The sequence below is a fragment of the Besnoitia besnoiti genome, chromosome I (assembly GCF_002563875.1).
Source record: "Besnoitia besnoiti strain Bb-Ger1 chromosome I, whole genome shotgun sequence".
Taxonomy (NCBI): Eukaryota; Apicomplexa; class Conoidasida; order Eucoccidiorida; family Sarcocystidae; genus Besnoitia; species Besnoitia besnoiti.
Window position 1 is genome coordinate 1,527,124 of NC_042356.1, and position 23,637 is coordinate 1,550,760.

Genomic DNA, 23,637 nt, shown 5'->3' on the forward strand with positions numbered 1-23,637 from the left:
TCTCTTTTGGAATTGCCAGGGAGGCCTCTGTTCCCAATTTCGCCTGAAGGGTGTGCAACTGTGTTTTCCTTCGTTTTTTGTGCCTTTCTCAGAAGAAGATTGCCTTCCGCAAAGCAAGGCTTGCTTTTTTCCTTCCATCTACAGCGGCTCGCAGCAATTTGCCTCGACCCAGTCGTTCGCTTGTCTCACAACGGAATTATTCGCGTTGATGCTCTGAAGGTTAGACGCCACCGTCCATGTGCCCTCGTTTATCTGGATTTATCTGCGTGTCTTGCGTGTCCTGACTTTCCAGCTATCGCTCGGCTGTGTCTCTGTGGGCGCCGAGGCGACGTCGTGAGGTTTCTCCTCAGTTGGCACGCCTTCTGTTTGCGCATTTTCTCTTTTTTCGAGGGCGGCACACATGGCGAGCCCAGTCTGTTCTGAAACGAGTGGCGCTGCTGACCGCAGCTCTGCCTTGTTCTCAGACGCATCGTGGTGGGATGAATCCGCGCAGTCGTCAAAAGACACGTCTGCATCTTTCCGCGCGTTTGGCGCCGCCGGGACTTCGACAGACAATCTCTCACCAGCTTTTAGGACGAGGTCGCGGCGGAGACTGCAGAGCGCCGGAGATGCTGCCAACGCGGCAGAATCTAAGGACTCTGCAGAGACGTCGGATGCTGCCTCTTCGCCACAAACCAACGCGAAACGGAAGGCGTCAGCTGCTACTCCCGGCCGCGCGGCTAACCAGAAACGCATGACACATTACTGGACTGCCGCAGCCTCTGAGTGGAGAAGACAGCGGCGCCTCCTTGCCTCGCATTCGGGGACCTCCTCTGTTGATTCCCCGTCGCAGATATTCGGTACCGCGATCGCTCAGTTGCCCGGAGACGAGTCTCTGGGAGGAAACGCCGTCGCTCACCTGCTCCCCTGCAAGATTTCCTTTACAGGAGCAGCCGCAGTCAAGCGCCACTTCAGGCCCCTGATCGCGTACGCAGTGCCTGAAGAGCAACGAGACGACGGCGCGCACCCGGGGGGCACGAGCAAGAAGCGGGAAAGGGAGGAGCGACCAGCGGTGGCGTCAGCGGATGCGGATCGGAATGGCATCCACAATAACGAAAACGTCCTGCCTTCCGGGCTGCAGCCTCTCCAAACGCCTCACTGTGCTGTCCCTTCATCGACCGCTGTGCCTTCGTCCGGCTTTGGAGGAAAGAGTGAAGACGGCGCCGAAAAGGCGGATCCCAAGAAGGCCGAGGCGGCCGCTGGCGCGACAGGAGAGATGAGCGATAGCGAGCCAGTCGTTCTTGAGGCGCTGCTTCATGGGCGTCTTCTGCGGGGACTTGCTGTGCCTCTCGCTCGCCCGTCTGGTTCATCGGGAAAGCAGGGCGACGCGCAGTCCGAAAAAGTCAACGCGTCGCCACAGCGCGACAACACAATGGGTTGGTATCTGACAGAGGGCTGCCAGGGCTACGTCGTATCAGTTACAGACCGCGAAAGAGACGGTGACGAGGGAGAAGAGGTTGACGGCGAAGACTGCGAAGGCAAACATGAAGGCGCAAGCGGAAAAGAAGAAACGCGGTGGAAAGCCGCAAAGGGAACTCCACCGAGCCCGCCGGTCACAGGACGAAAAGAACTGATCCCACTAGGATCCCTCAGTCACCTTTGGTAGACGCCGCACACATCCGTACCGCGAGGGGGCAGGGTCGAGACAAATGCATCGCGAATGCCCGCGCTCTTTCATGAACAGCGCGTTTTGCTCGCCTGCGGCTCCACACTGCCTGGAGAGTCGTTGCCGTGTTACACTGTCAGAGGCTCTCCGCCCTACAGTTGATCTGATCGTCTTCAGGTTTCAGAGACTCTGTTGTCAGCCGTAGCGCAGATAAATGCCTGTGATGGGAGATCGGTAAAGAAACAGCGGCCCCAGGCCTTGCGAAATCCCCTCCTGAACTGACAGCCTCTGCTGCGTTTCGCCGTTTGCGTGGCTGGTCTGTTCATAGGCATGTAGTTCACTGCTTGGGCCTCTGAAGTATCCCAACCCAAGACGCATGGCGTCAGCCTTTGTGTTGCAGGGACGGCGCCACCGGGGGCAAGCCCACCGCTGCTCGGCTCTGTGTTCGCCGAGCCTTCTAGGCGGGTGGGCGGAGTCGTCCGTGATTGGATGCGATGTCCTTTGTGTGTGTGCGGCTGCAGCTACTGGCAACAGGACGTGCTGCCTACCCCTACAGACGACGTTATGCAAGCATTGGCCTTCATGCGAGCTATTACGGCAGTGAGTTCTTGGCAAAGCTCTCTCCGACGCGTGGCTAGTGAGAGCTGTGGTTATCTGTGTCTTCCGGTCGCTCTAAATGTAGCAACGGGCTTTCCGCGTGCCTATGCACGTAAGCATGCAACGAGAGCGAAAATACACGCAACAGAAGAGGTTTCTCGCTGCGCCAGCTGCCTCCCCAATTTCGGGCAGCAGCCGGACGACTATGCGCCGGATTGACTCAACGTGTATATAGACAACCTTGCCACGTTCTTGGCTTCAGAGTGACGTTCTATCTTTCGCCTTTGTTTTGGTATGCAGATGCACGATTGGCGAGACGAGTTCCCCGCGGAGGAGGAGGAGTTCTGATACCAGGGCTGGCGAATCGAGACTGGAAGATCCCTCTGCCGTTGTTTAGAGACAGTTACGTCTTACAAGCACTTGTCAACCTGAAGTTGCTGAAATGTGTATGTGTTGCTTCATTCCGATGTTTTAAGAAGTCGAGGCCGAGACGCCTAACAGAACCGCCTATTCATGTCAAGCGACTGCCTTCTCGCTTCACGCTATTGGATTCGGGTCTTTATTGTCTTGGCAAATGTCTAGCTTTGGTGGTACCTCGCGTATTATCTACAGGGGCCGTCGCACCCGTGACGGACCAAATTCTAAGCGAATTATACGGTCCGCAGAGGGGCCGGGGGGGGGGGGGGGGGGGGGGGGGGGGGGGGGAAAGGGGATTCAGGCTTTTTTTTAGGAAACCGGGCAGTGAGGCCACTCGTCCTCAGATTAGCCATGGTACTCCTCCATTCACTGTGACTCTAATAAGTAAATGCAGCACCGAAGGGCATCGAGTGCCTGTCTTTACACAGCCGCATGGCGCGCTGTGAGGCGGGCCTCACGCCTTCTGAGCATCAAGCTCGTTTGTTGTTTGCATGACCAAGGAAAACAGGCTGAGGCCCGTAATGCATTGTTCATCACACCCGGATTCTCATGTGCCCCTGAGAGTAGCCCCGGAGTCTAAGACAACTACTCACAGAAGAGAGCCTCAACCGGCGTATGCGTAGACGGAGTTTCACTTCTGGGTGCGAAGGAGCAAACTGGACTTCAAACACACCCAAGCGTGCGCGCGGATGCCGTGCGGCGTCGCGTTCACCATCCGATAGACTCATCCGAGTGTAGCGAGCTGGTTGGTCACGGAAAGCTTCTGCGAACTGATTGGCGTGCTGCAGCAGAGCGGTCGCTAACAGTGTGCGCATCCAGCACAACGCAGCATTTGGTGTACCGGATCCAACCCCCCAATGAAGGTGATCCGGGTGGTGCAGGGCTTTTGCACTTTGGCCGACCAGACTTTCCTATCTCGGTTTCTCGATAACTGACGCATTAGCTGTTGCTCTCGAAGCCATGTCGCATGGGGGCCCAGGGTCAGTTAATATCGCCTCGAAGCGAGCGCGGCATTATCTGCCGTCTCCGGCGCAACAGCGTTTGTTCAGGCTCCGGACTAACTCTGAGTCATGTATTGTCTTGCGGGATTATCTACACTTCGTGTTCGAGATACTTTGAACAATGTGTCTGCTAGGTGTGTCATTTTGAAGAAGCTTATGAAGCCTTGTCGCGGGGGTCTCCGTTGCTTAGGGCTTCGCCAAGGCTCGGCACGCGTCATTCAGATAATGGTGAAGCGACTGCAACACCAAGTGTGCTGCTGCATTATTTACGGACACGTGGGATCAAACTGAAGACAGGAGACTGTTTGGTAGCGGTATGTCGCCGACTGTCGGACCCCGAAGCAGGCACCCACCGGAGGGAAGGGCAACACCAGAGGTCGCATACGCTTCAGCCGCTTGCATCCTTTCCTACACAGCAGAATGCGAAATGCCAGGAAGTACAAGTCCAACCAGTTGCTTAACAAGATAACAGATTTTGTAGAAACAAACGCACGGTGCGGCGACTCTGACGAATGGAGCGACAGAAGGGGCAAACGAAAAGCCTCCCTCCGCGCCTTCCCAAACGCAGAAATGAGGACGCAGAAAAGCAGGAACCGACGGAAAGGATTCTGGAACTCACATGGTCACCGACAAGGAATCTAAGAAGGAAGCGACGAAGGAGTTCCACTTAAGATTCCGGCCGTGCAGGCCTCGTCTCAACAAATCAGCGACGCACAGAGGAAAAGGTAAACCTGCGCCTTTCCTGCGCGGCTCCCGCTCTACATCAGTTTGGTTGGCACTGCGCAAGCAAACAGACACTGAGCGTCTCTCTCGATAGCGTAAAGCCGCGCAGGAAGCAGCTCTGCGCTGTCGCCGTCCTCATGTGAGCTTGTGACCCTATCCCTTCCTCCCCAAGTCCCTTCTTCGCTCTCCTCGCGCTCTCCTGAGTCCTGCCCTCTGCTTCCTCCTCTCTCCGTGTTTCTTGTGTGCCCCTGTCCCTCTGCAACTACGGAGCTCTGAGGAACCCGCGGAAGACGCGTACCAATCCCCCCGCAGAGACTGGCGAGCCGAAGGCCTCCTCCTCCGCTGTGCCGTCTGCCGCCGCTGGAGGGGCTACCGCTCCCATCCGGAGGCAAACCTCGCGCGGCGCGTGAAGAAACACCTGACCCCGTTCTGTCACGTACGGCCTCGCCGCTCTGACGGCGGGAGGCTGTAGATACAAGAGAGGAAAAGACGTCCTCCGGAGAGGGCGCTCGGGAGCTCGACACTCGCCGGGAAAACTTCGCGGCGGAGCTTCCGGATTGGGTCGACATCAGAGGAGAGGCGGGGGGAGAAGCGGAGGACGAGCAGGACATCGCCAGAGAGGGGCGCCTCAAAACTCGCTTCTTCTGAAGTTTCTGAGACCCTGCGGACCCCGGAGAGTCCACGCGAAGGAGGTACTCGACAGCGAAAGGTCTGCACTCCTCGTCGCCCTCCCCCACCAGTCCCCTGGCGAGTCCAGGGGCGTCTCCGCCCCCTCTTCGGGCCCCCAGGATCCGCTCGCAGCCTTCTGGCAATCCTTCACGTAGAACATCACCGACGAGACTTCCTCTTTGCCCAGAACAGGCACTTCAGCGTCTTCGCCAAGCCCCTCGAGCTCAATCGCGTCGGAGTATCTGTTTGGATCTGCCCTCTCTGTACGGCTGCTCTGTGCCGTCCCGGCAGCCTCTCTCGCCTGCCGCAGATGCTGACTCAAAACGCGCTCAGACAGCTGCAGCGCCGCTCCCCCCAGAAGCGTCTCCCCTCTCAGGGGCACCCCGCCGAGAGAGGCGCGTGGGAGATTCTCTCCGTACCGGTCGAATTTCTGCAGCAGCGAAGAGGCGCGCGACGCGGTAAGCTCGCAGTGGAGAAACGCGGCGAAGACCGCCGGCGTACAGAGAAGAGCAAACGGAGAGAAAACATCGCCCGCGTCACTTACACGGTTCATCGGCTCATGCGAGGCCCTCAACGAATCTCGCGCGCTGCGGGAACCGGCTGCCGCCAGCTGAAGAACCGCTTGTCGCTGCAGCTCCAACACTGCGGAGAGAAGGGGCAGAAAAACACACGGCGGAAACCGAGGCGAAGCGGCTGCAGCCGACGAGGAGTGGAGAGGCATGTGAGTCGATGACGCGGATAGAAAATGGCGGCACCCAGCCAGGCACGCAACCGTCTGTACAGCGGCCTCTTTCCGCGCCGTCTCTTCCAGAGAGGGACGTAGGCCGCCGAATGCAGCATCCAGCAGCGAACATGCACACGAAGTTAGCCACGTTTCGACGGCGCCAGTCACGAGACAGCAGACCAGCTGCTGAAGGAGGTCGACGGCGCTGATGCTCTCCAAGTAGTGCAAAGCCATTTCTCCCTCGACCTGGAGACAAATCACACAGAATGTCAGATACGACGCGATCAAAAGAAGCGAAGCGCATGCACAACTAAACGAACTCCTTCATGCATTCTCTCCACACGACATGCTTCTGCCGCTTCATACAGGCGTGATTACGAGACCGCCCCCAAGCACAAGCCAGGCACCGCGGCTGGGCGGCCAACTGCGCAATCGAAGAGACAGCGGGCGTCTTCATTCGATATCTTCTTTTGATGCCATCTGGGCAAACGCCGCCGCTCTCTCTTGGTTCCTAAACCACGCACAAAGGTAGTGCCTTCAGGAGTTAGCTCGGGGCGTATCTAACACCACACAGCAATCCCCGACTAGCGATGCACAACCCGCACAAGTATGCTTCGAGATGCAGAGGCGGGGTGTCAGCGGCGCTCTTCTTCAGCTCCAACACCACGCTGCATCCATTTGAGTTTCTCTACAAATCGTGAAGGCCACAAACAGAGACAATACGTCGCTTACGACAGCGTCGAAAAAGGGGCCTCTGCTTTCTACGCGTTTCGATCGGCCGCCCTTGTGAACCGCTTCTCTCCACATTCTCTCCGCACGCCTGACCCGGTCGCCGTGGGCGTTTTTCTGGGCCTCTTCTTCCTCCTGCTTAACCCGCAGCCCTTCGCATGCAGTCTCCTCAGCTGCCAAGGCGGCAGCGCTTGCGACTGCGCTCGCTGCAGCATCCCTTCCGATCCGAGCCTCCCCCTCTAATCCCGCCGCCGCATCCTCTACGCCTTCCCTGGAGCCTGCTGGGGAAGACAGGCGCGCTGGGTGACCACGGGTCGCCTCTGAAAGGCGGCCTTCAACTGGTTTCTTGGGCGGGGTAGCGCCGCTTGCGCCCAAGAGCTGCGCAGACTTCTGTCGCGCCGCAGCGAAAGCTGCGCGACGCACGTCGAGGAGAAGCTCTTGGCGATCGGCGATCGCTGAAAGATCACACCGAGAAAGAAGAAGGGGGCCAAGCTCCCGCACACACCACTCGCTGAAGGACGGGAAGGTCCTCGACAGCGGGCTGCTGCGTACGTGGAGACCCTTGGGGGAGGACGCGCCTCCCTGGAGTTGCTCGCCGTAGCCAGTCAGAGCACGTTCGAAGGCGTTACGGCACGCTCGGGCAAAGGGAAACAGGTCAGTCTCGTGGCTGTCGCCGCTGCGTTTCCCGCCATTCCGTTCGATGTACAGCAGTTTTTGCGCGTTGAGGCGCGCTCGGTGGAGCCCCAGGGTGACTTCGGTGACCGGAGGCATCCCCGGCAGCACCACTGGGAGAGGATCTCCAGTGTCATGAGGATTTCTGTGTCTGCCTTCGCTCACTCCCTCGCCCTTCCTGGTTCGCTGCCCAGTCCAGGCGAGAAACCGGTGACTCTCAAAAGGCCCCACTTCGCCCTGAGTCTCGGACTGCAGCGGCGCCGCGTCCTCTCCAGCTAGCATCGCCCGGCCTCCTCTCTCTTCTCTACACAGGTCTTTTCTTGTGCCGCAGGAGGCGCCTGCCTGCCGCAGACCCCCGCCGCTGCCGACGGCCCAGCTACGCGGCCGCCCCTCAGCTTCCCACGCCAGCACACGCAGCTGCTGGATTGCGCAGTTGAGTTGCTGCAGATGCTGCAGCAGAAGGCAGCCTCGGAAGTCTGGGAGCCCAACAGGCCCGTCCGGTGCGCACGACGCCCCTGCTGCCACAGCTGCCGCCGCCGCTGCCTTGGCCGCCCTCCCAGGCGAGGGAGACGGTGAAGAAAAGTTGCAGCCGGAGGCGTCGAAAAAGAAGCCCGACGACGGCGACAGAAGCGCATTCGTCGCCACGAGGTCTGCATGCGAACTGTCGTGGGAGGAGCCCAGGGAGCTCGCGGGGTTCCACCCCTCTCGCGTTTGCACGGCCAGAGAAGCGCTGAGCGTCCTCGCCAACGAAGACGACGAAAAACGCCACCAGGAGGATTTGTGCCCCGGGCTCCCCGACTTGCTCTCCGGGGAGAACTCTCCTCTGTCTTCCCTTCTTCCTTTCCGGCTGTCCTGCGCATTCCTTTCTTCAAGTCCCCCCTCCCATCCCACAGTCGCATCTCTGTCTCCGTGTGCATTAGGCGCTCGAGCCTTGGAGCTGCTTCCTTGTGCGCCAGCCGCCGATCCCGCGCAGGGGGCACGCTGCGGCTGAAACCCCGGAGGGCACGGAGACGGATGCGCGGCTGACGAGACACGGGGAAGAAGCGTCCGTGCCTCCCACGCGCCGCGGAGCGCCACGAGAAAGAGGCTCCAGAAGCGCTGGACGTGCACAAGAGAAGGCAGGCCCGCGACCGCAAGTGCTAGATCTGTCAAAAGCGAGTTCGACGGTGCGCCTCGGCAGAGAAGCGAGAATGCAAGAAAGACTGCGCGATTCGGAGAGTGAGGGGACGAAGGCGAAGGACACGAGGCAGAGCACGCAGGACCCGAATGGGGGTCATCTGGGACGCCCCTCGGGACCTTCGGGGCGCGTGCAGCGTCTGTGGTGCCCGAGCGACTGGAGACGCCCGCGTCACCGCCGTTCTCGATGGCGGCGAGGACAGCCAGCTTGCGGGCCTGCCGCAGGAGATGCGCTTTGTGGTCGTCAGGATGCGAAGGGCGAAGCAGCCGCTTGACGGCGCGCCGCATGCGCGCTTCTTCTCCACTGCCTGACGACGGCCCGCGACAAAGGCCGTCGCTCGGCTGGGAAGCAGCGGACGCGATCTCTCCCCCGACCCACGAGAACGCGCCCCGGTCTCCGGCGGAGTCGGGCGGACAGAAGGGCGACGGGATGGCCCAAGCCGACGGAGGCCTCGCGGGCGTGTCTTCTTCAGCTCTGCGACTTACTCGTTCTCGACCGGCTCTCTTTGCAATCCCCGCCACACTCCATCCGAGATGGCGTCCGTCCGCCGGGCTCGTATCAGCCTCGTCTTGTCCTCCTGCGCAGGCAGCCACCGGTGAAGCGGCTTGAGGAGAGAGCCCGCGGGTCGGTCTCGCCAGCGAACGCAGTGCGCCTGCGTTTCCCTTTAGCGGTGGCGCGGAACTGCAGTCTATCTCTGCAGCGCGCCGCACGCGAGGCTTATCCGCGCGGCTCAGTTCCTCCTCTTCGGACTCCTCACACCTCCCGCAGACGTAGGCCCCCGCGGGGGCATGCTGGCCAGCGGGGCGCTCAAGCTGACGCGGCTGCAAGAAGGCAGGCCGGGGTCCCCCCTCGTGGCTGGGAGGCTGTTCAGACTCAGAGCTTTGAGTAGGCGGGAAGGCTAACGAGAACGTTTCATCCAGAAGCGGCTTATCGCGGCGCCGCTTCCCTGGGAAGTCTGAGGAGGACCTGTCTTCCGCATCCGCACCGAGGAACCCTTCGCTGATCTCGAGAGCTTGTCCTAATAGAAGACTGAGCCCGAACAGCCGTGCTGTGAGAGGAAACGGAAGAGTCACTTCGTGCTGCTGGGGATTCAATACGCTCAGAATAGACCGACGGAGGTCTGCTTCTGCTGCGGGCGACGCCGCGAGGGAAGGCGGACCGAAGGGAAAGAGTCCATCAGGGGTCCGCGGAGGCGGAATAGGTGCAAGAAGCGGCGCCAGGGCAGCTAAGAAGCCGAGATGAGAACAAAATCGGCCTTTCGCATGCAGCACAGTCTGTCCTTCAGTGCGGTTCATCTCCTCGTCATCCCCTCGCAGAAGGCCATCTCCCTGTCGTGATCCTACAGAGCGTTGTGCTTCTTCGCCGAGCTGAGGACGCAACTGTGGGCGAGTCCTCTCAGTCAGGTTTTTCTCTCTGGGCGGCTGCGGCAGTCCGTCCCTTTCGGAGTAGCCTGAAGCAGGCGGGAAGCATGGCGTTTCAGCTCGCAGAAGACACTGCAGGCCCCGGATGCGCTCGAGGGCATGCCGCTGTGTCGTGAGCCGGAGGGTGCACACAAAGGGAAGCGCGCCGGGGGGTCCAAGAGGCCCTCGCTGCTCGTCGTAGAGACCCGTAAAGCAGCTGAGGTCGGCGGCGTTGCTGTCTGTGCTTCGGTACGAAAGCAGAGGAAGAGACGGCAGCGCGCGGCAGAAGTGCAGTGAGGCATATGGGTCAGGTCCGGTGATGGAAAGGCGAATAAGCAGATCCTTATGAATGAAACCCCCAGCATGCGCCGCTGCGCTGCCGCCTAAGGATGCGCCACCGGAGAGAGCAGCAAGAGACGGAGTCTCACCGGAGTCCCGTGCGTTCATTCGCGCTGCTGCATTGTCGTCTTCGCCCTCGCGTGGTGTCATCCACGCTTCTCGCATGTCGCTGGACACCTCCTCCGCAGCGTCGATGCCGCCGGCAGCTGACCCCTGACTTCTTCTGCTTCCACAGCGGGCTGCTGGTTGGGTGAGCTCGCCCTCACTGTCAGAAAAATCGGCTGATCGCCAGAGGTCTCGCAGGCCGAACTCCCAAATAGAATGCCACTCCCCCTCGCGCTCGGCCTCTAAAGCGTCTCTGTGTGCCGCAGCTCCAACCGCGCCCCTCTCGTGGCTCGCCGCAGACGGGGCGGCTGTCGAGGAACGCGGAAAAGGCAAGGGCCGCGAGGGACGAACGGGCAGCTCTGCAACGAAATACGTGGAACGAAGCGAAACGCGGGTCCTCTCTCTGAGGACACGAAGAAGCGCCTTCTGTCGGCGGCGATCGAAAGGGCACAGGAGCGCAGGCGGAGTTCCAAGTCCCACAGCGCAGGCGAGGTAGTTGAAGAAACCTACAGAACAAGCGACCGCACACACACAGGGGCTGCAACCGTTCCATGCCACGCAGGGCGCGAAGGTGGCGCCAGGGTACCGCCCCGCGGGCCCCACCGCACTTTACCAAACAACGGTTGCGGCAACATCCTCTGAAAGGCAGACTCAGAGCTGTGTATTCCCAAAACACAAAGTGATGGAAGACGGACGCAGAAAACCAGCTCTGGCCATGGGGCTATATACGCACAACAAGGAACATTCGACTGATGGGCTGTGAGACACGTGCTCATACACTACTGAAGCTTCGTGGAATAACGCGTCAGTGGAGAAACGAGAGAATCACCACACGCTGGACACTTGCTTGAATCGAGATAGGCACCGCCTTCTTGCTGTCTCTCTGACGAACCTGTAAGGCCGACGCTTTGGCCCTTTCTCCGCACTACATTAAATCCGAAGAATTCCCAATGCCAAAGCTCGTCCAGACTTGTTAACCGTGTACTGAGAGCTCGTTTCCACCCTGGACTGTCTTCTGCTCTCGCGGTTGCGCCGAAAGTCTCCTTCCTGCCGTCTCTTGAATGAGAGTCTCTCTCATTCGCATTCTTGTGACCCGCTGCGCATGGAGAAGTCTCCCCTCCTTTGTTCCTCCTTTCAGCCATGGCTTCCAGACCTTTCTCAGCCGCCGCACCACCGCCGCTGCTGGAAGGCTCCCGCTGGTTGCAAGGCAAAACGAATTCTTGATTATAGAGAGACGCCGACGCGATGTAGGATCCAAGAAACAGTTCTTCGTCAGCATCCATCACTGCAAACACTGGCAGATTCCATGGCATAGGCTTCGGCGCCCGTGAAGGGGTGAGTCCTGCGGAGTCAGCGCTGGACTCAGATGAATCATCCGGGGCCACAGAGGTTTGAACTCGGTCTCCCCTTTGCAGTTCCTTGTCCTGCTTGATCTGAGACAGGCTCGAAAGGAGTCTCTGCTGGCAGACATCCTCCAGGCTCTCCCGGTCCTGCAATTGTAGCTCAGTGACTGCCAACGAAAGGGCGCTGAGAAGCATGCCCGCGCTGCTTCGCGAGATTGCCACAGGCTCGCACGGTGCGCGCGAGGGGGTGCAGGAAGGAGACGAACAGAACGTTTCCTTTTCGTCGTCTCCCGGATGAGCTTGCGCGGGTGTCCGCACCGCCTCAATCGTCACGTACTCGCCAACTGCAACAAAAGGAAACACAAATACCTCCCATCTGCAACGGCACCAAGAGCGTCACATGCGGCACGACGCACACGCACGACCGCCCCGACACGCAATCCATCGGGCGTGAAAGACGCCGTAGGAAAGGGTGAAAGCTCCCGCCATGCAGTCACAGGACACTAACTATGAGGGAAGCCAGCGACAAGAAATCGCGGAATACCACCTTAGTGGCAGAAAAGGCACCTGACGGCGAGCGACAAAATTGTGTCACTGAAGCGGAAACAATAAACAGTACGCGAGATGTAACACCGCAGCGTAAACGGAAACCATAAAGGACGGTCACTCCTATTTTCGCGGCTTCTAGGTGGCGACTCTCATTCGTCAGCGAGGGAGCTCGAAACGGCGCAAGATATCCCGTGTCAGGCGCAAATTGAGTTGCCGCCCAGTTATCACGCCCGTTGGCTTCTCCCATTTGGCACGCCTCACTAAATTGTACATGAGAATCCGCGCTGCCGCGACGAACAGACGACTTACCGTCAAAGAGTCGACGAATGGGCGTACAGCGGCTAGGGAACGAAGAGACGCACTCGCGGTGCACGTCAAGCGCCGCTGCCTCTCGGTCCGCTTCCCACCGTTTCCTGCTGCGACCGTCTCTGGGCGTCCTCAATCGTAACTGCGCCAGACTCCGCTCCTCGCCTCCTTCCCTCCCGGGCTCCAGGAAAGACAACGTGAGCGGACCCGCGATGTCTCGTACATCGTTGGTTTCAGTGGAGCTGTCACCGTCGGACCTAACCAGGTGAGACCGGCAACTGCGATGGTACCGACGCGGGCTTGCTGCTGCAGGGATGTCGAGGCAGCCCCCCAGATCTATCGTGTACGTACACCTCAAAGCGAGTTTCTCCCTTGTCCCTGATGCTCCACGGATAAACCCTACCTTAGCTTGTGAGGATGCGAAAAACCCGCCGAACAGGCCTGGCGTCTCGGCGCGGCCCCCCATACGCGGATGAAGAGGGACCGACGCAGAGACCACTTTAGAGAGAACCAGAGGAGGCGGCGGTCGAGAGCGGATAGGACAGTCGCGGCCCTGAGAAGCCCTCAGTCCATCGAAAAGCCCTCGACAGCGGCACGAACCACTACCAGCACCTCTCACGTGTGACCCGCATCTTGCTTCCCCCCGTGAACACGCAGAGGCGATGCACACGGGGCAGTCCGACGATTTTAAAATCAAATCAAAGTATTGTGCCCGACTTTTACGTAACTGCAAACTGAGGAGGGCGTGCGCAAGGGACTGAACGAGAACCTCGAAATTAGTGGCTCTGGTGAAGTCAGCGAACTCGATCTGTCGCGACAGAAGAGAGAGTCCTCGAGCAGCCACACAGAGCAGTTCACTGGGATCACACGTTCTACCGTTATCTTCAGGCCTGAGGGTATTTTCTTCTGACAGGGGTGAGCTACGGCCAGTGGATGGCGGCGCGGGCACGATGGAACGACGTGAGATTTCGCCCTCCAACGAGCTCGTGCCTGCAGACGAAGATGATGAGGACCGGGAGACACGCGGCAGGGTCACATCTATATGCCGTTTGCGCGCCAACAGGTTCCGTCTCAGGGTAAATAGAGAAGAATTTGATCCCACGCGCGTAGACCGTGCCCTGGGGAAACCCGACGGATTCGTGTTGTCATCGCTGGTTAAACCACCAACGGCTACAGCCCCGGGGGAATGAGGCGAATAACGAGCCGGGGTTCTTTCGTCATATCCCTCAACCTGACTGCCTCTGGCGTGCTGTGTATATGGAGCGGAGGTAGTTTTCTTTTCTATCTCCTCAGCTGAACCGAAGGCAGCGACGCTGGCTCGGCCTTCTGTGCCGAACGGGTCGACTCGTGGCGCTAGCGTAGCAAATTCCACCTGTTTTCCAGGGGGATTCAGTCTCGCCTCCAAAAAGTCCAGGCCCTCCATCAGAAGCAGGAGTAAACGCGGGTTGCTGTTTGCTTTGGTGCGCCGTTGTCAACCCTGGAAGACTGAGATCTGGAGCCTGCATGGGCACTAGAAAACACACTCACGGTGTATAGAAGCGGCGCAGAAGCGGCGCAGTGGACAAAGCAACAAACAAAAAGTGTGCGCACCCGTATGATCATTCAAAAAACGGGTACTCTGCCGTGCGGAACTAAAATGGTAGTCCCGTGTCGCGTGATTGATACAACTCGCCAGGTGTGAATCCTTTCAGTAGTGAGCCCGATGGCGCCAGAGCTAAACTCGGTCCTTCTCTGGCATGAAAACCGCACCTGCATGTCTTGACGGGAAAAATGAGTAAAAACGACTACAATTAGGGCACGACGGCCACGGAAGAATGGCGACAGAGGAACCCAACGGTAACCGGTCGGCATGCCGGCAGACAGAGGACCCTGTCTGCAGTAGTAGTGCAAAACCGTTGTGCAGTGATGTCTAGCCCTGCTGCCCGCGCGGTCATAATAATGCGAAAATGGAGGTTCGTGGCATGAGAGCAGATATCGCCCTGGGAAGGAACGGCATGAAGCTCCGAGCTCTTCGAAGCCTATGCATGCAAGGACATGCAGTTGCACATGGCTGGGCACGGCAATACAGGACGAGGTTTTCGGTGTAGAACACTGCAACCGCGCTACCTGCCACGCGTATTCCGGTGATGGACACACGGCTTCCTGGAATTTCAAATACCGATCCAGTAGAGTGTCTTACAGCGTCTTCGATGCGGGGACAGCCTCTTGTTTTCCACTTCTCTCTCTTATTGGTGGACCATGTATACCTGTGTGCGTCATAGCCTCAGCCCCGCACCGCCCCCCTGCCGCCCTGCCCTCGTAGCATTTCTCGGGCTGTTATCCATCAGTGATGATGGTCTCTGCCGCGCAGCGGTGCGGATGCTGTGTACCAGCTGCCGAACTCACAGATACGCTCAATCGTAAAATGCGTCACGGCACCATAGTACAGCCCTTCCCGTGGTAGAAACGTCCTGGCTTGCATCGTATGAAGCCACAATCCTAGCCTGAGGACTCCTGTATCAACCTCCATATAAACTGCTGTATGGTCTTCACGCAAGCCGTCGCTATAGAGCAACAAACGTTAAGTACAGGATGCCGGCTTCCTGGGTGCGTTATTTTGGGCAGACTACAGAAGGTTCTTTATTTCCCGCTTGTGTCTTCGTTCTGTTATCACTGTCGGCTTCCTTGGAGCCACTTCGCGGAGCCATAGGATCCAACAGTCTCGCCTTTCGGCCAGGCATGTTCGGTGGCTGCCCTTGCTGCATCCAGTCGTATAGTGGCTGAGCTATCCCCATCCTTGGCCGAAACTCAGTGCGCAAATAGGATGCTGCAAACAAAATTTTTACGTGGGGGGGGGGGGGGGGGGGGGTGGGAGGGACGACGGCAACAATAGGTTTAACAAGAGTTCAAGTTTTTGTGACATGGTGTATTTTGCCAAGCACCCGAGCTGGCAAACAGCCTTCCCCCTGCAACGAATGAGTCGAGTCCACACTTTCGTTATCCTTGAAGGCGAATGGCGATTTCAGAAGAAAAACAAATCAAGGCGCCTCTTGCCTGCTCTTGATGCGCGTAATACCACCCGGAATAGCAATTGGACACGCCGCCTCTAGCAGTCCGCTTCTCTCTGCTTTTTGTGCCTGTTGCCTGAGCAATGGAACGGCTAGGCAGCCGCCCCAATGGGAACGGTCCTTTTGCATGGTCCACTTCATTCCTCATCCGCATTAAAAAAGAGCCACGGACCCCCGAGTATCCTAGCCGTAGTGCTCCTCTCTTCGTCCTGTAGTCTGCCTGCGCCAGCAGAATCTGGCAGTGGAACGGTTCGTGTTGCAGGGCTCACAAGACCCTGAGATAGGTGGTCTTTTCTTTGAAATCGGGCAGCCGCTGCCTGAAAGAAGTCTGATTCGTTGGTGCGTAGTTGCGTACAGCCCTTCTGTGCTCCGTGACCACGGCGGTATCTTTCTTCCTGCTGCGGGGTACCACCCGCTACCGTGTCCCGTACGTCATCCACATTTGCACGCAGGACCCCGTCGCCTACTCGAGATCCACCATGATTGTCCGCACACTCAAGACGTCCGTCGTCGGGCACGCCAGCACCGGCTGTGGTCTGTTGCAAGAGCTTTCTTGGTTCTGGGTTCATCAACTGCGGGTCCCGGTGCCCGAACGCAAAGACTGGGGTCCCCCTACCTCTGTCTGCGACGCTGTCCTGTACCTGGAACTTAAGCTCTCCCCATATAACATTTTCATTATCCAAGTCTATGTCTGAGCCACCAGGCGGAGTCGGGAGTGGGGTTTCGCCTGGGCCAAACTGATACCGTCTTGGAGCCCACTGCCGCCGAAAATTTCGTGTAGCTGCTATTTCCGAATCATGTCTACCAACAGGAGGAGGCGACGGCTCATCAGATAACTTCATGTCTGGATACGCCTCCTCGACCAGCGGTTGAATGCTCTTACCCATATTACCTAAACCATCGCCAATCCGATCCCTCTCGCTTTCGGTGTCACCTGCCTGTCCGGATTCATCGAATCCTGTCTGCGATTCTTCGTCAGCCTTTAATGCATCCAGTTCCCGTCCCCACTCGTCTGTAGTCTCCCCTACGTCACTTTCGTCTGGCTGTTCCCATTGTTCCTTTTCTCCCGAAGGCGTCTCCGCTGGCGACGCCGGATATGACGGGGATCCTACGGGTGATTCTTCCCATTTGGTCGGAGTCTGTGAGGCCTCCTCCAGAGTATACTTGGAAGACCGCCATGACGTGTCGGTTGGAGCAAACGGTATCTTCTCCTTTGACACGGTGGGCGCTGGCGCCGGCGTTGATGCTATTTGAGGTGGGGGCGTTGCGGGGTCTGCGGATCTGGGAAGTGTTTCAGGGCGCGAGCCACCTTTGTGGGCACTGTAAACTTTGGCTTCCGGCAAGGATGGTGCCGGGTCACGTACCACCGAGAGTGGTGTGGGATTTCGCTGTGTGTATGTGTTTTCGTCGCCACGGTGCGTGTGACTCATCCTCAAGGCCGTTCTTAAACCCTCAACCGAATGCTTCTCCTTGCTGGCGTCTGGCGTCCCTTGCGTTCCTTTTTTCCATAAGCCATCCACGTTCCCGCCTACATGGTGACCATTTGCATCTGTCGTCGACGGCAGCGGTTCTTTCTCTTCTCGCTCTTGCTCTCTGTTGTCAGACTTCGGCGTGTAGCCGAGCCATTCCTATCTCATACACGCATGAAACTTCTGCTCTCAACCTAACCAGAGCGTGCCGCGCGAAAGCCCCCCAAACTCGATGCTCGGTGGCTAAGCGACCGCAGAGTCGTGACGATCTAGCGGAACGCGTCTACGTATGCCGCTAGGACGACTCGCAAGCAACTACTGGCGAACTGGGTTTGTACCTGGAATGAAACGTGACAGTACTGGCTCCCTGGGCTCCTATCTCGAGCAGGCAGACAAGTCTGTTATTACGTAGCACTCCTACCGCCAACAATTATGGCCTATGCTGTTTCTCGCTGTACGTATGCAGGATACCGATGTAGCTCTTCCCTGAGGCTTTGAACTGGGTACTCACTTTGAACTTTCGCCAGATTGTTCGAGGGCAAGATGTCAGCCTCCACCGCAGACCCCTTCGAGAAGAAGTAGTAGGACCAGCTTCATCGAGTCTATTGAGCTTGTCTGAGGGGACCAAAAGAAACAGGGGGCGCCGTCGCGAATGATGAATTCCCTCCGAGAGAATGAAAGCCGGGCACCGGGGCCACACTCACCGTTAAGGTATCTCCGTGTTGGGGGCCCTTCAGTAAACTGGTAACAAGAAACGCGCTGCATATCTGTGCTGTGCAAAGGTATTCGCACTCATGCGAGCTACAGCACCAGTGATTGCTCTCAGATGTAAGGCAGCATTGACTTGTCGCATCCCTTCTGTGTTTCATCTTCGTACAGCGCAACGGACACCTGGGGAGGAGTTGAAACTGCTGAAACACGCCACAGACGGGTTCGGGGCCGTTTTCACACGGCAAGAGAATCCGCAGCAAGTGGGTCCCTCGGCTGAGACAGCAGCTGATACTCGAGCGCCAAGAGCTTACTCGTGTCTGCTAGTGATATGGAGGAGATGGAGCATACTGTCGTCGCCACAGTCCACCAGAACAGGGCTCGCCACCAAGCAAACGTTGGCATCATTGGGGACGATAGTAAACGTGAGGTTATAAATTGCAGAACAAGCTTGCATCAACCAGAGGCGTCTCACGGCAAGTCCGTGTCTTTTCACTCTTTGGCACGTACAATCAACACCGGAAAAATCATTGGCACAACATGCGGTACCAATGCGGGCAGGATGGTTGCAAGCGTCCAGGTCTCCTGGAGTAGTTGAATCGTGGGAATGTAATTCTGTGTGTACCCAGCAGGCACGCTCTTGTCGCGTCTCGTGCCGTCGAAAATGGGAACACGGCTGCGAGAAGGGAGACACTTGCGATACAGCCCACTGGCAAGCTTCCCTCGTCAATTAGGGCGAATTGTCTATTAAGCAGTTGTACAGGGAGCCGGTGCCGAGGATCGGAGAGTGGCGCTCAAAACGTTTGCGAGCTCGCTGTGATGGCTCTGGGTGGGCTGTGGAGAACGAGCCACAACAGTCTCTCGCTGACTGTGCCCGCGCCCCCTGCAGTTGTGTGTCTGCAAGCCAAAGACCCCACTGTCACGGCGAATTCGGGGGTGCGGCGACATGAGCAATCCCGAAGACCACCATTAGTTCAGATCAGTAACAAGCACAATGTGGATTGGACAACAAGCAAATCTGATCCCTTGTCCCTATTCAAGGAGCTGCCCCAGCTGGGAGCTAACACCAGGGCCTGTTTGGCCGCAACTGAACTGGACACCTTTTGCCGCCGTGAGGGCTCAGTGGCGCGTGAGAGATAAAAGCGGAACATAAAGAACCCCGCGTAACGAGCTCCGAAAAGAAGCTTGACCAAGGATGGTCATTCATTCTTTCTCGACAGCGAATCTTGACTAGCTCCTGAGTGGGATGGCGACGTAATCAGTTCCTGGTGAGGGAGGCTCCGGCACTGCCGAGAAGCAAGTGGGGGTCGACGCGCTGAATTAGGGGCTTCTTTCGGATCAGGCGTCGCATAGCACCAACAAAAAGGTTTAGGCTCGGATAGCGTGTAAATCATATCTATGTTGCGTGCCTAGGCGCCCAGCTCGGCAAAGCTGACAGTCGAGTTCCCACGCTGAGGCAACTCCACAGTGGGAAATCCGAAAGCGGATGTTGCCGACTCTCGGACGCGCTGAGATCCTGGGTGTGTCTTCTGAGCGAGGAGCGACCGCTCGCGAGATGGACGATCGATGAGTATAGGCTTTGTCAGCAATAGCAAAGTGCTGACTTGTGAGGATCAGAAAATACTGACCCTGCCCGTTGTGCGCTACGGTGCTGTGGCTTGGGGATGAAGCACAACCGAAACCAATCGTCAACCAGCAAACCAAGCAGCAGCCGGGGTGAACAGTGTGAGTAATGGAAAGCCTGTCAGCGACCCAAAAAGCTGGTTCTAGCCCGCATTACTCTTTCCCCCGGTTGTCTGCAAAGGAATCTTCACTCTGGTGACGAGCTTTCAGCACATCGTGTTCGGGTCTAGTTCTGGACCAACTCACCCGTCACACACAACGGTCTGCAAAGGAATAAAACCGTCCAACAACACCACTGGCCGAGGCCGTGAGCATGCTCTTTTACAACTATCTGCCATACCTGAGACGTCAGGTGCTAGGGCTGCACCTGCCTCAAAATGCGGTTACCATTTAATGACTGCAGAATCTAGGGTCCACAAGAGGAGGCTGTTTGTCGTCGCAACATTATGTTCTTCACGTCACGTGGAACCGGTCATTCCATGGCGCCCGATCGTTTGCGGAGAACTTTTCCCGCCTTTCGCTGTGTGTCCGTAATGGCCTCTCGCGCTGAACGGAACTGCTGGCCGTGACCTGAACGCTTCCCTCGCTCCTCGGTCTGCTGTCTCTCTTCTGCTTCTCCCACAACGACATATCTTTGCAAACGCGGTTGAGAACCTCTTCCACAACGGCGTCAACACCAGCTTTTCCCGTTTGCTGTTTTTGACGGTCACTCGCGGCTTGCTTCAAACTGCGAGGCATGCACAGTGTCCTTCCATCGCGTCTGCTATGTAGAAATGGGGAATTCCCCTCACACGTAGATCGGCCTTGCAAAGGAGAAAGAGGAGGATGCCCATGGCCAGATGCACCGTTCCGAAGCTCCACTGGCCAGCCTTGATCCGATGAATATACAAATGGGAGATCCGAATCTGGCACGCTGTCTTCAGGCATGCAGCGGTGCCTCAGCATTTCTAGGTATGCACATCTCTGGGCGGCGTGAGAGGCAGCATTATCAACAGTTGTCGGCGCCTTTACTTCTTGCAGTTCCCATAGATGACACATAGTATCATTGCAACAGCTGGCAAAAATGGACCGGCCCATCACAACCTCCGAAGGGACTTCCTGCAGCGATACGGGACCTCTGTTTCCATCGAGGTCATACACAAGACGGACGCGAAATCTCTGCTTCTGAGTCCCTGTGTTGTCGTGAACGTGTATGCACTCGAGGAGCAGAATGCTGCCTTTATCTGTGCCTAAGCATAGAACCATTCTACGGCACCTGGCCTCTTGACTGGCATCATCGCATGGTGACAAGCATGGCGTGACAGTAGACTGTGGTTCGCGGCTGGAAACTCCTTCGATGACACTCAACTCCACTTCCTCTTGAAGATTGACCCAGTGAATAGAGGTGATAGCGTGCTCAGGCTTCACATTTATTTCCACCAGCGTAGCATACACTTGACAACCGGGATAATTTTCAGCATCTGGCTGTAGATTCACAAGCGCGACTTGATCCTTTGCATCGGCGACGGTTGCAGCAAGGACTACAACCTGCTGATCATTTATTTGCTGGGGAATAGCAGCTAGCTTGCTGAAAGACCCTGGCAGGGCTCGGACTGGAAGCACAGATGCATCGAAGTGGTGAGTATACTGCGGCTCGACCACAATCACATTGAAAATAAGAATCCCCTCGGTGGGGGAAGCCACTGCGACATGAAATACTTCTGCATTAGGAGGAGCCCTCGGGTGGAGCAGTACATCCGGAAGGAGGACACCGTCATCGACGTAGGCTTCTCCATTTGATATCCAGGGAATTGTCAGGTACGAAGAACAGTTGTCGTACAAAGCGCTCCAAACAGCCAGGCGGCTTTGTTTCCCTACAAACACGTAACGTTCCTCCGGTGGTCGAGCTGTGTGAGCAATAATAGCCAGGGAATCGGAGTGGATATATTATGCGACTGTCAGTTGCCACCCTTAACTGACAGCTTCGTGACAATGGTGGAGTCCGTGACGCAGCGTGTGCCAGGATGGAAAGGCCATGCTTTAGCTCACCGATAGCCGTGACAGATCGTCCTCCGCTACTGACAAGCAGGCTTTGTACTTCCTGTCCGAAATACACTGCATCGCATGAGGTAGGAACACATCAGAGGCAATGCATGTGTCAAGGTTACGCACTGAACCGTGCAGAGTGTTGTGCAACGGTGGTGGCAGTCCGCTGCGCATCGTTGCCCTGGCATTTGGGCGCTTTGGCGGGTGAGGTTCCAAATCGCGTATCTCCGCAAGCTCACAGCAATCAATTTGGATCATCTCCGTCATGTTGCGAATGAGCCAGCGGCGTATATATCCATCCTTCGGGTAAACAACACGCACGACATACAGGTAAGTTAGAGCTCCCCGAACAGCGACATGCAGAACCAGCATTGTTCGCTAGTCCTGACGCGCTTTTGTAGGCCTCTGAAAATGTCACGGCATCGTTTCGCCATGCCTACATCAAATGCGCCGTAAAGGATCTGTTCTCCAAAGCCGTTCTGAGGCCCAAAATGCATTGATCTGACCACGCCTGCAGCATAGTGAACAGCCATCGGCTGCAATTCGGATTCTCTGTTATGGTGAAAAAAGAACAATGATGTTCCGCTAATCGGCACACTCCCTTTATGCCTTGCCTTGGCTTGTTAGGGATGAGAGAGTGTATACATCGCTGCGTTGGAGAGAAGGGGGATCCTAACCGCACGCGACCGCACGAGATCGCGTGGGCGGCGCACGAGCCCGTAATTTTCGGTTTACCGATGAGCTCTGACGGCGCTGCGACTGAAGCCTCCGGCACGGTGAGGTCGAACAGGTACACTCCTCCGATCTCAACCCCCACTGCGAGCAAGGGCGCGTCCTTGGAGAAGGCGAAGCACGTCACTTTTGATGAAAATTCTGCGGGCACGGCACGCCTTGACAACCTGCTTTTGTTTTTCTAGGGCCTACAGTAAAAACTGAGTGGGGTGGGTTTTCGGGAGCTTCGACTATGTAGCAGTATCGAAACACATTCAATTTTTCTGCAGTTTACGAGCCCCAAAGTAAATACAGCCCTCTCGGTCTCCATTCATGACAACAAAGGGAAGGCGTCAGTATAATCAACGGAGCAGTAGTGTCCTCTACCCTCCTACCACTTACCGAACGTGTCGTAGCGGCCGGGCCGATAGCTCGTATTTGTTTCGAATAAATTGACGTCGGCCGGAGCTTGGAGAGGTTTATTCAGCTCTGAAGGAAGTTTCCTTTCCTGCTGGGGGGATTCCCCCTGTTTGTTTTGTCTCCTTCCCATTGTGCGAACACAGTGTGAAGCGTGACTTTGATTGCATGACTCTAGGCAGTGCACCCATTCGCTGTCTCTGCTGGTATCCGTATCAACGGCTTCAGTTAACAGCTGGCTCCGACTCTGTACTCGAACTAGTTGTGTGCTCCCTCGTACGTCGTTGGAACACGTGGTCGGCTCAAGTGCTGCAAGGCAGCGTGAGCCCCCACGCTGTTCAGCCGGACACACTGTTTTTAATTCGTAAGCGACCACTGTCGATGTTCAACCGATCAGCAGGCGTTTGTGCTGATAAATAGCTTCGGGCGGGAAAACTCTGGCAGATGTGCGCACTGCAAAAGATGCTACACATGGGGAAACATTAGAGCTGCGTACCAGTTCATGAGCGAGAAAAGCCTTTCCCTTATGCCAAACTATAGTGCCGCAGCCGGTTTGTTGTACGATAGGTGCCATATAGACTGGGGAATATGCATGCAGTGGGGACTACTGAGCCAGAGAGTGCCACGTAACTTGCAAATAGGCATGTTGCTAACTGGGCACGCATAAATTCATCCAAACCCTTTTCTGTGTGTTTTGAAGATGAAAACGCCTACTTCTTCTCCGCCCACGCAGCATCACACGTCATGTCAGTGTTCCTCCCACGGCAAGAATAGCCCTTCCAAGTCGCACGGGCCGGGCCTGCTGTGAGCCAGCCCGCAGCTGAGCTGCCTACTGCCCACACGCTGCGGTGTCCTTGCGTGGATCGCAGCAGCGAATGCAAAAGGAAGAGAACATGTGTTGCAGTTGCCAGGCAGCCCTCACGGGGAACCGCCGGTGCAGTCACCATACTGCCTTAGTACATTATCGCTGAAACGGCGAGGCGCGGCAGTAACGGTGAGGTCGCAGTTCCGTCGCAACCGTCTAGGCCCCCTAATAGATCTATTGAATCGAAAATATGGCCATCAGTATGGTTCTCGATCTTCTGCGATTCCCATATCAATGGAAAAACGTAGCGCGCTAAGACATGGATGGTCGAATCGCTTCGGAGCCTTCAAGCCTATATAGCGGTGTAATGACAGTAATTCCATCGTTTTCTTCGGTTACAGCCTTGGCGCCTCTTCCTTTTGTGCGATTAAACCAG

General features: G+C 57.1%; 4 protein-coding genes across 4 annotated transcripts; 1 reads left to right on the plus strand and 3 right to left on the minus strand.

The window, feature by feature from the left end:
• Nucleotides 1-400: 400 nt before the first annotated feature.
• On the plus strand, nt 401-2,590 carry BESB_002230 (ribonuclease H1/H2 small subunit protein; the record flags this gene model as incomplete). The annotated part of the gene is made up of 3 exons (XM_029358978.1): nt 401-1,641; nt 2,167-2,245; nt 2,543-2,590. The coding sequence occupies 3 exons, from the start codon at nt 401-403 to the stop codon at nt 2,588-2,590; spliced, it is 1,368 nt and encodes a 455-aa protein (XP_029221891.1).
• A 2,421-nt stretch (nt 2,591-5,011) lies between these two features.
• BESB_002240 (uncharacterized protein) lies at nt 5,012-12,862 on the minus strand (the record flags this gene model as incomplete). Its single annotated transcript, XM_029358979.1, has 4 exons — nt 5,012-6,022; nt 6,509-10,704; nt 11,091-11,885; nt 12,400-12,862. The coding sequence occupies 4 exons, from the start codon at nt 12,860-12,862 to the stop codon at nt 5,012-5,014; spliced, it is 6,465 nt and encodes a 2,154-aa protein (XP_029221892.1).
• A 2,718-nt stretch (nt 12,863-15,580) lies between these two features.
• BESB_002250 (uncharacterized protein) lies at nt 15,581-16,873 on the minus strand (the record flags this gene model as incomplete). The annotated part of the gene is made up of 1 exon (XM_029358980.1): nt 15,581-16,873. The coding sequence occupies one exon, from the start codon at nt 16,871-16,873 to the stop codon at nt 15,581-15,583; it is 1,293 nt and encodes a 430-aa protein (XP_029221893.1).
• Nucleotides 16,874-19,696: 2,823 nt separating this feature from the next.
• BESB_002260 (uncharacterized protein) lies at nt 19,697-22,529 on the minus strand (the record flags this gene model as incomplete). The annotated part of the gene is made up of 6 exons (XM_029358981.1): nt 19,697-21,096; nt 21,272-21,337; nt 21,508-21,568; nt 21,709-21,779; nt 22,004-22,141; nt 22,382-22,529. 6 exons carry the CDS (start codon nt 22,527-22,529, stop codon nt 19,697-19,699), a joined length of 1,884 nt encoding a protein of 627 aa, XP_029221894.1.
• Nucleotides 22,530-23,637: the final 1,108 nt, after the last annotated feature.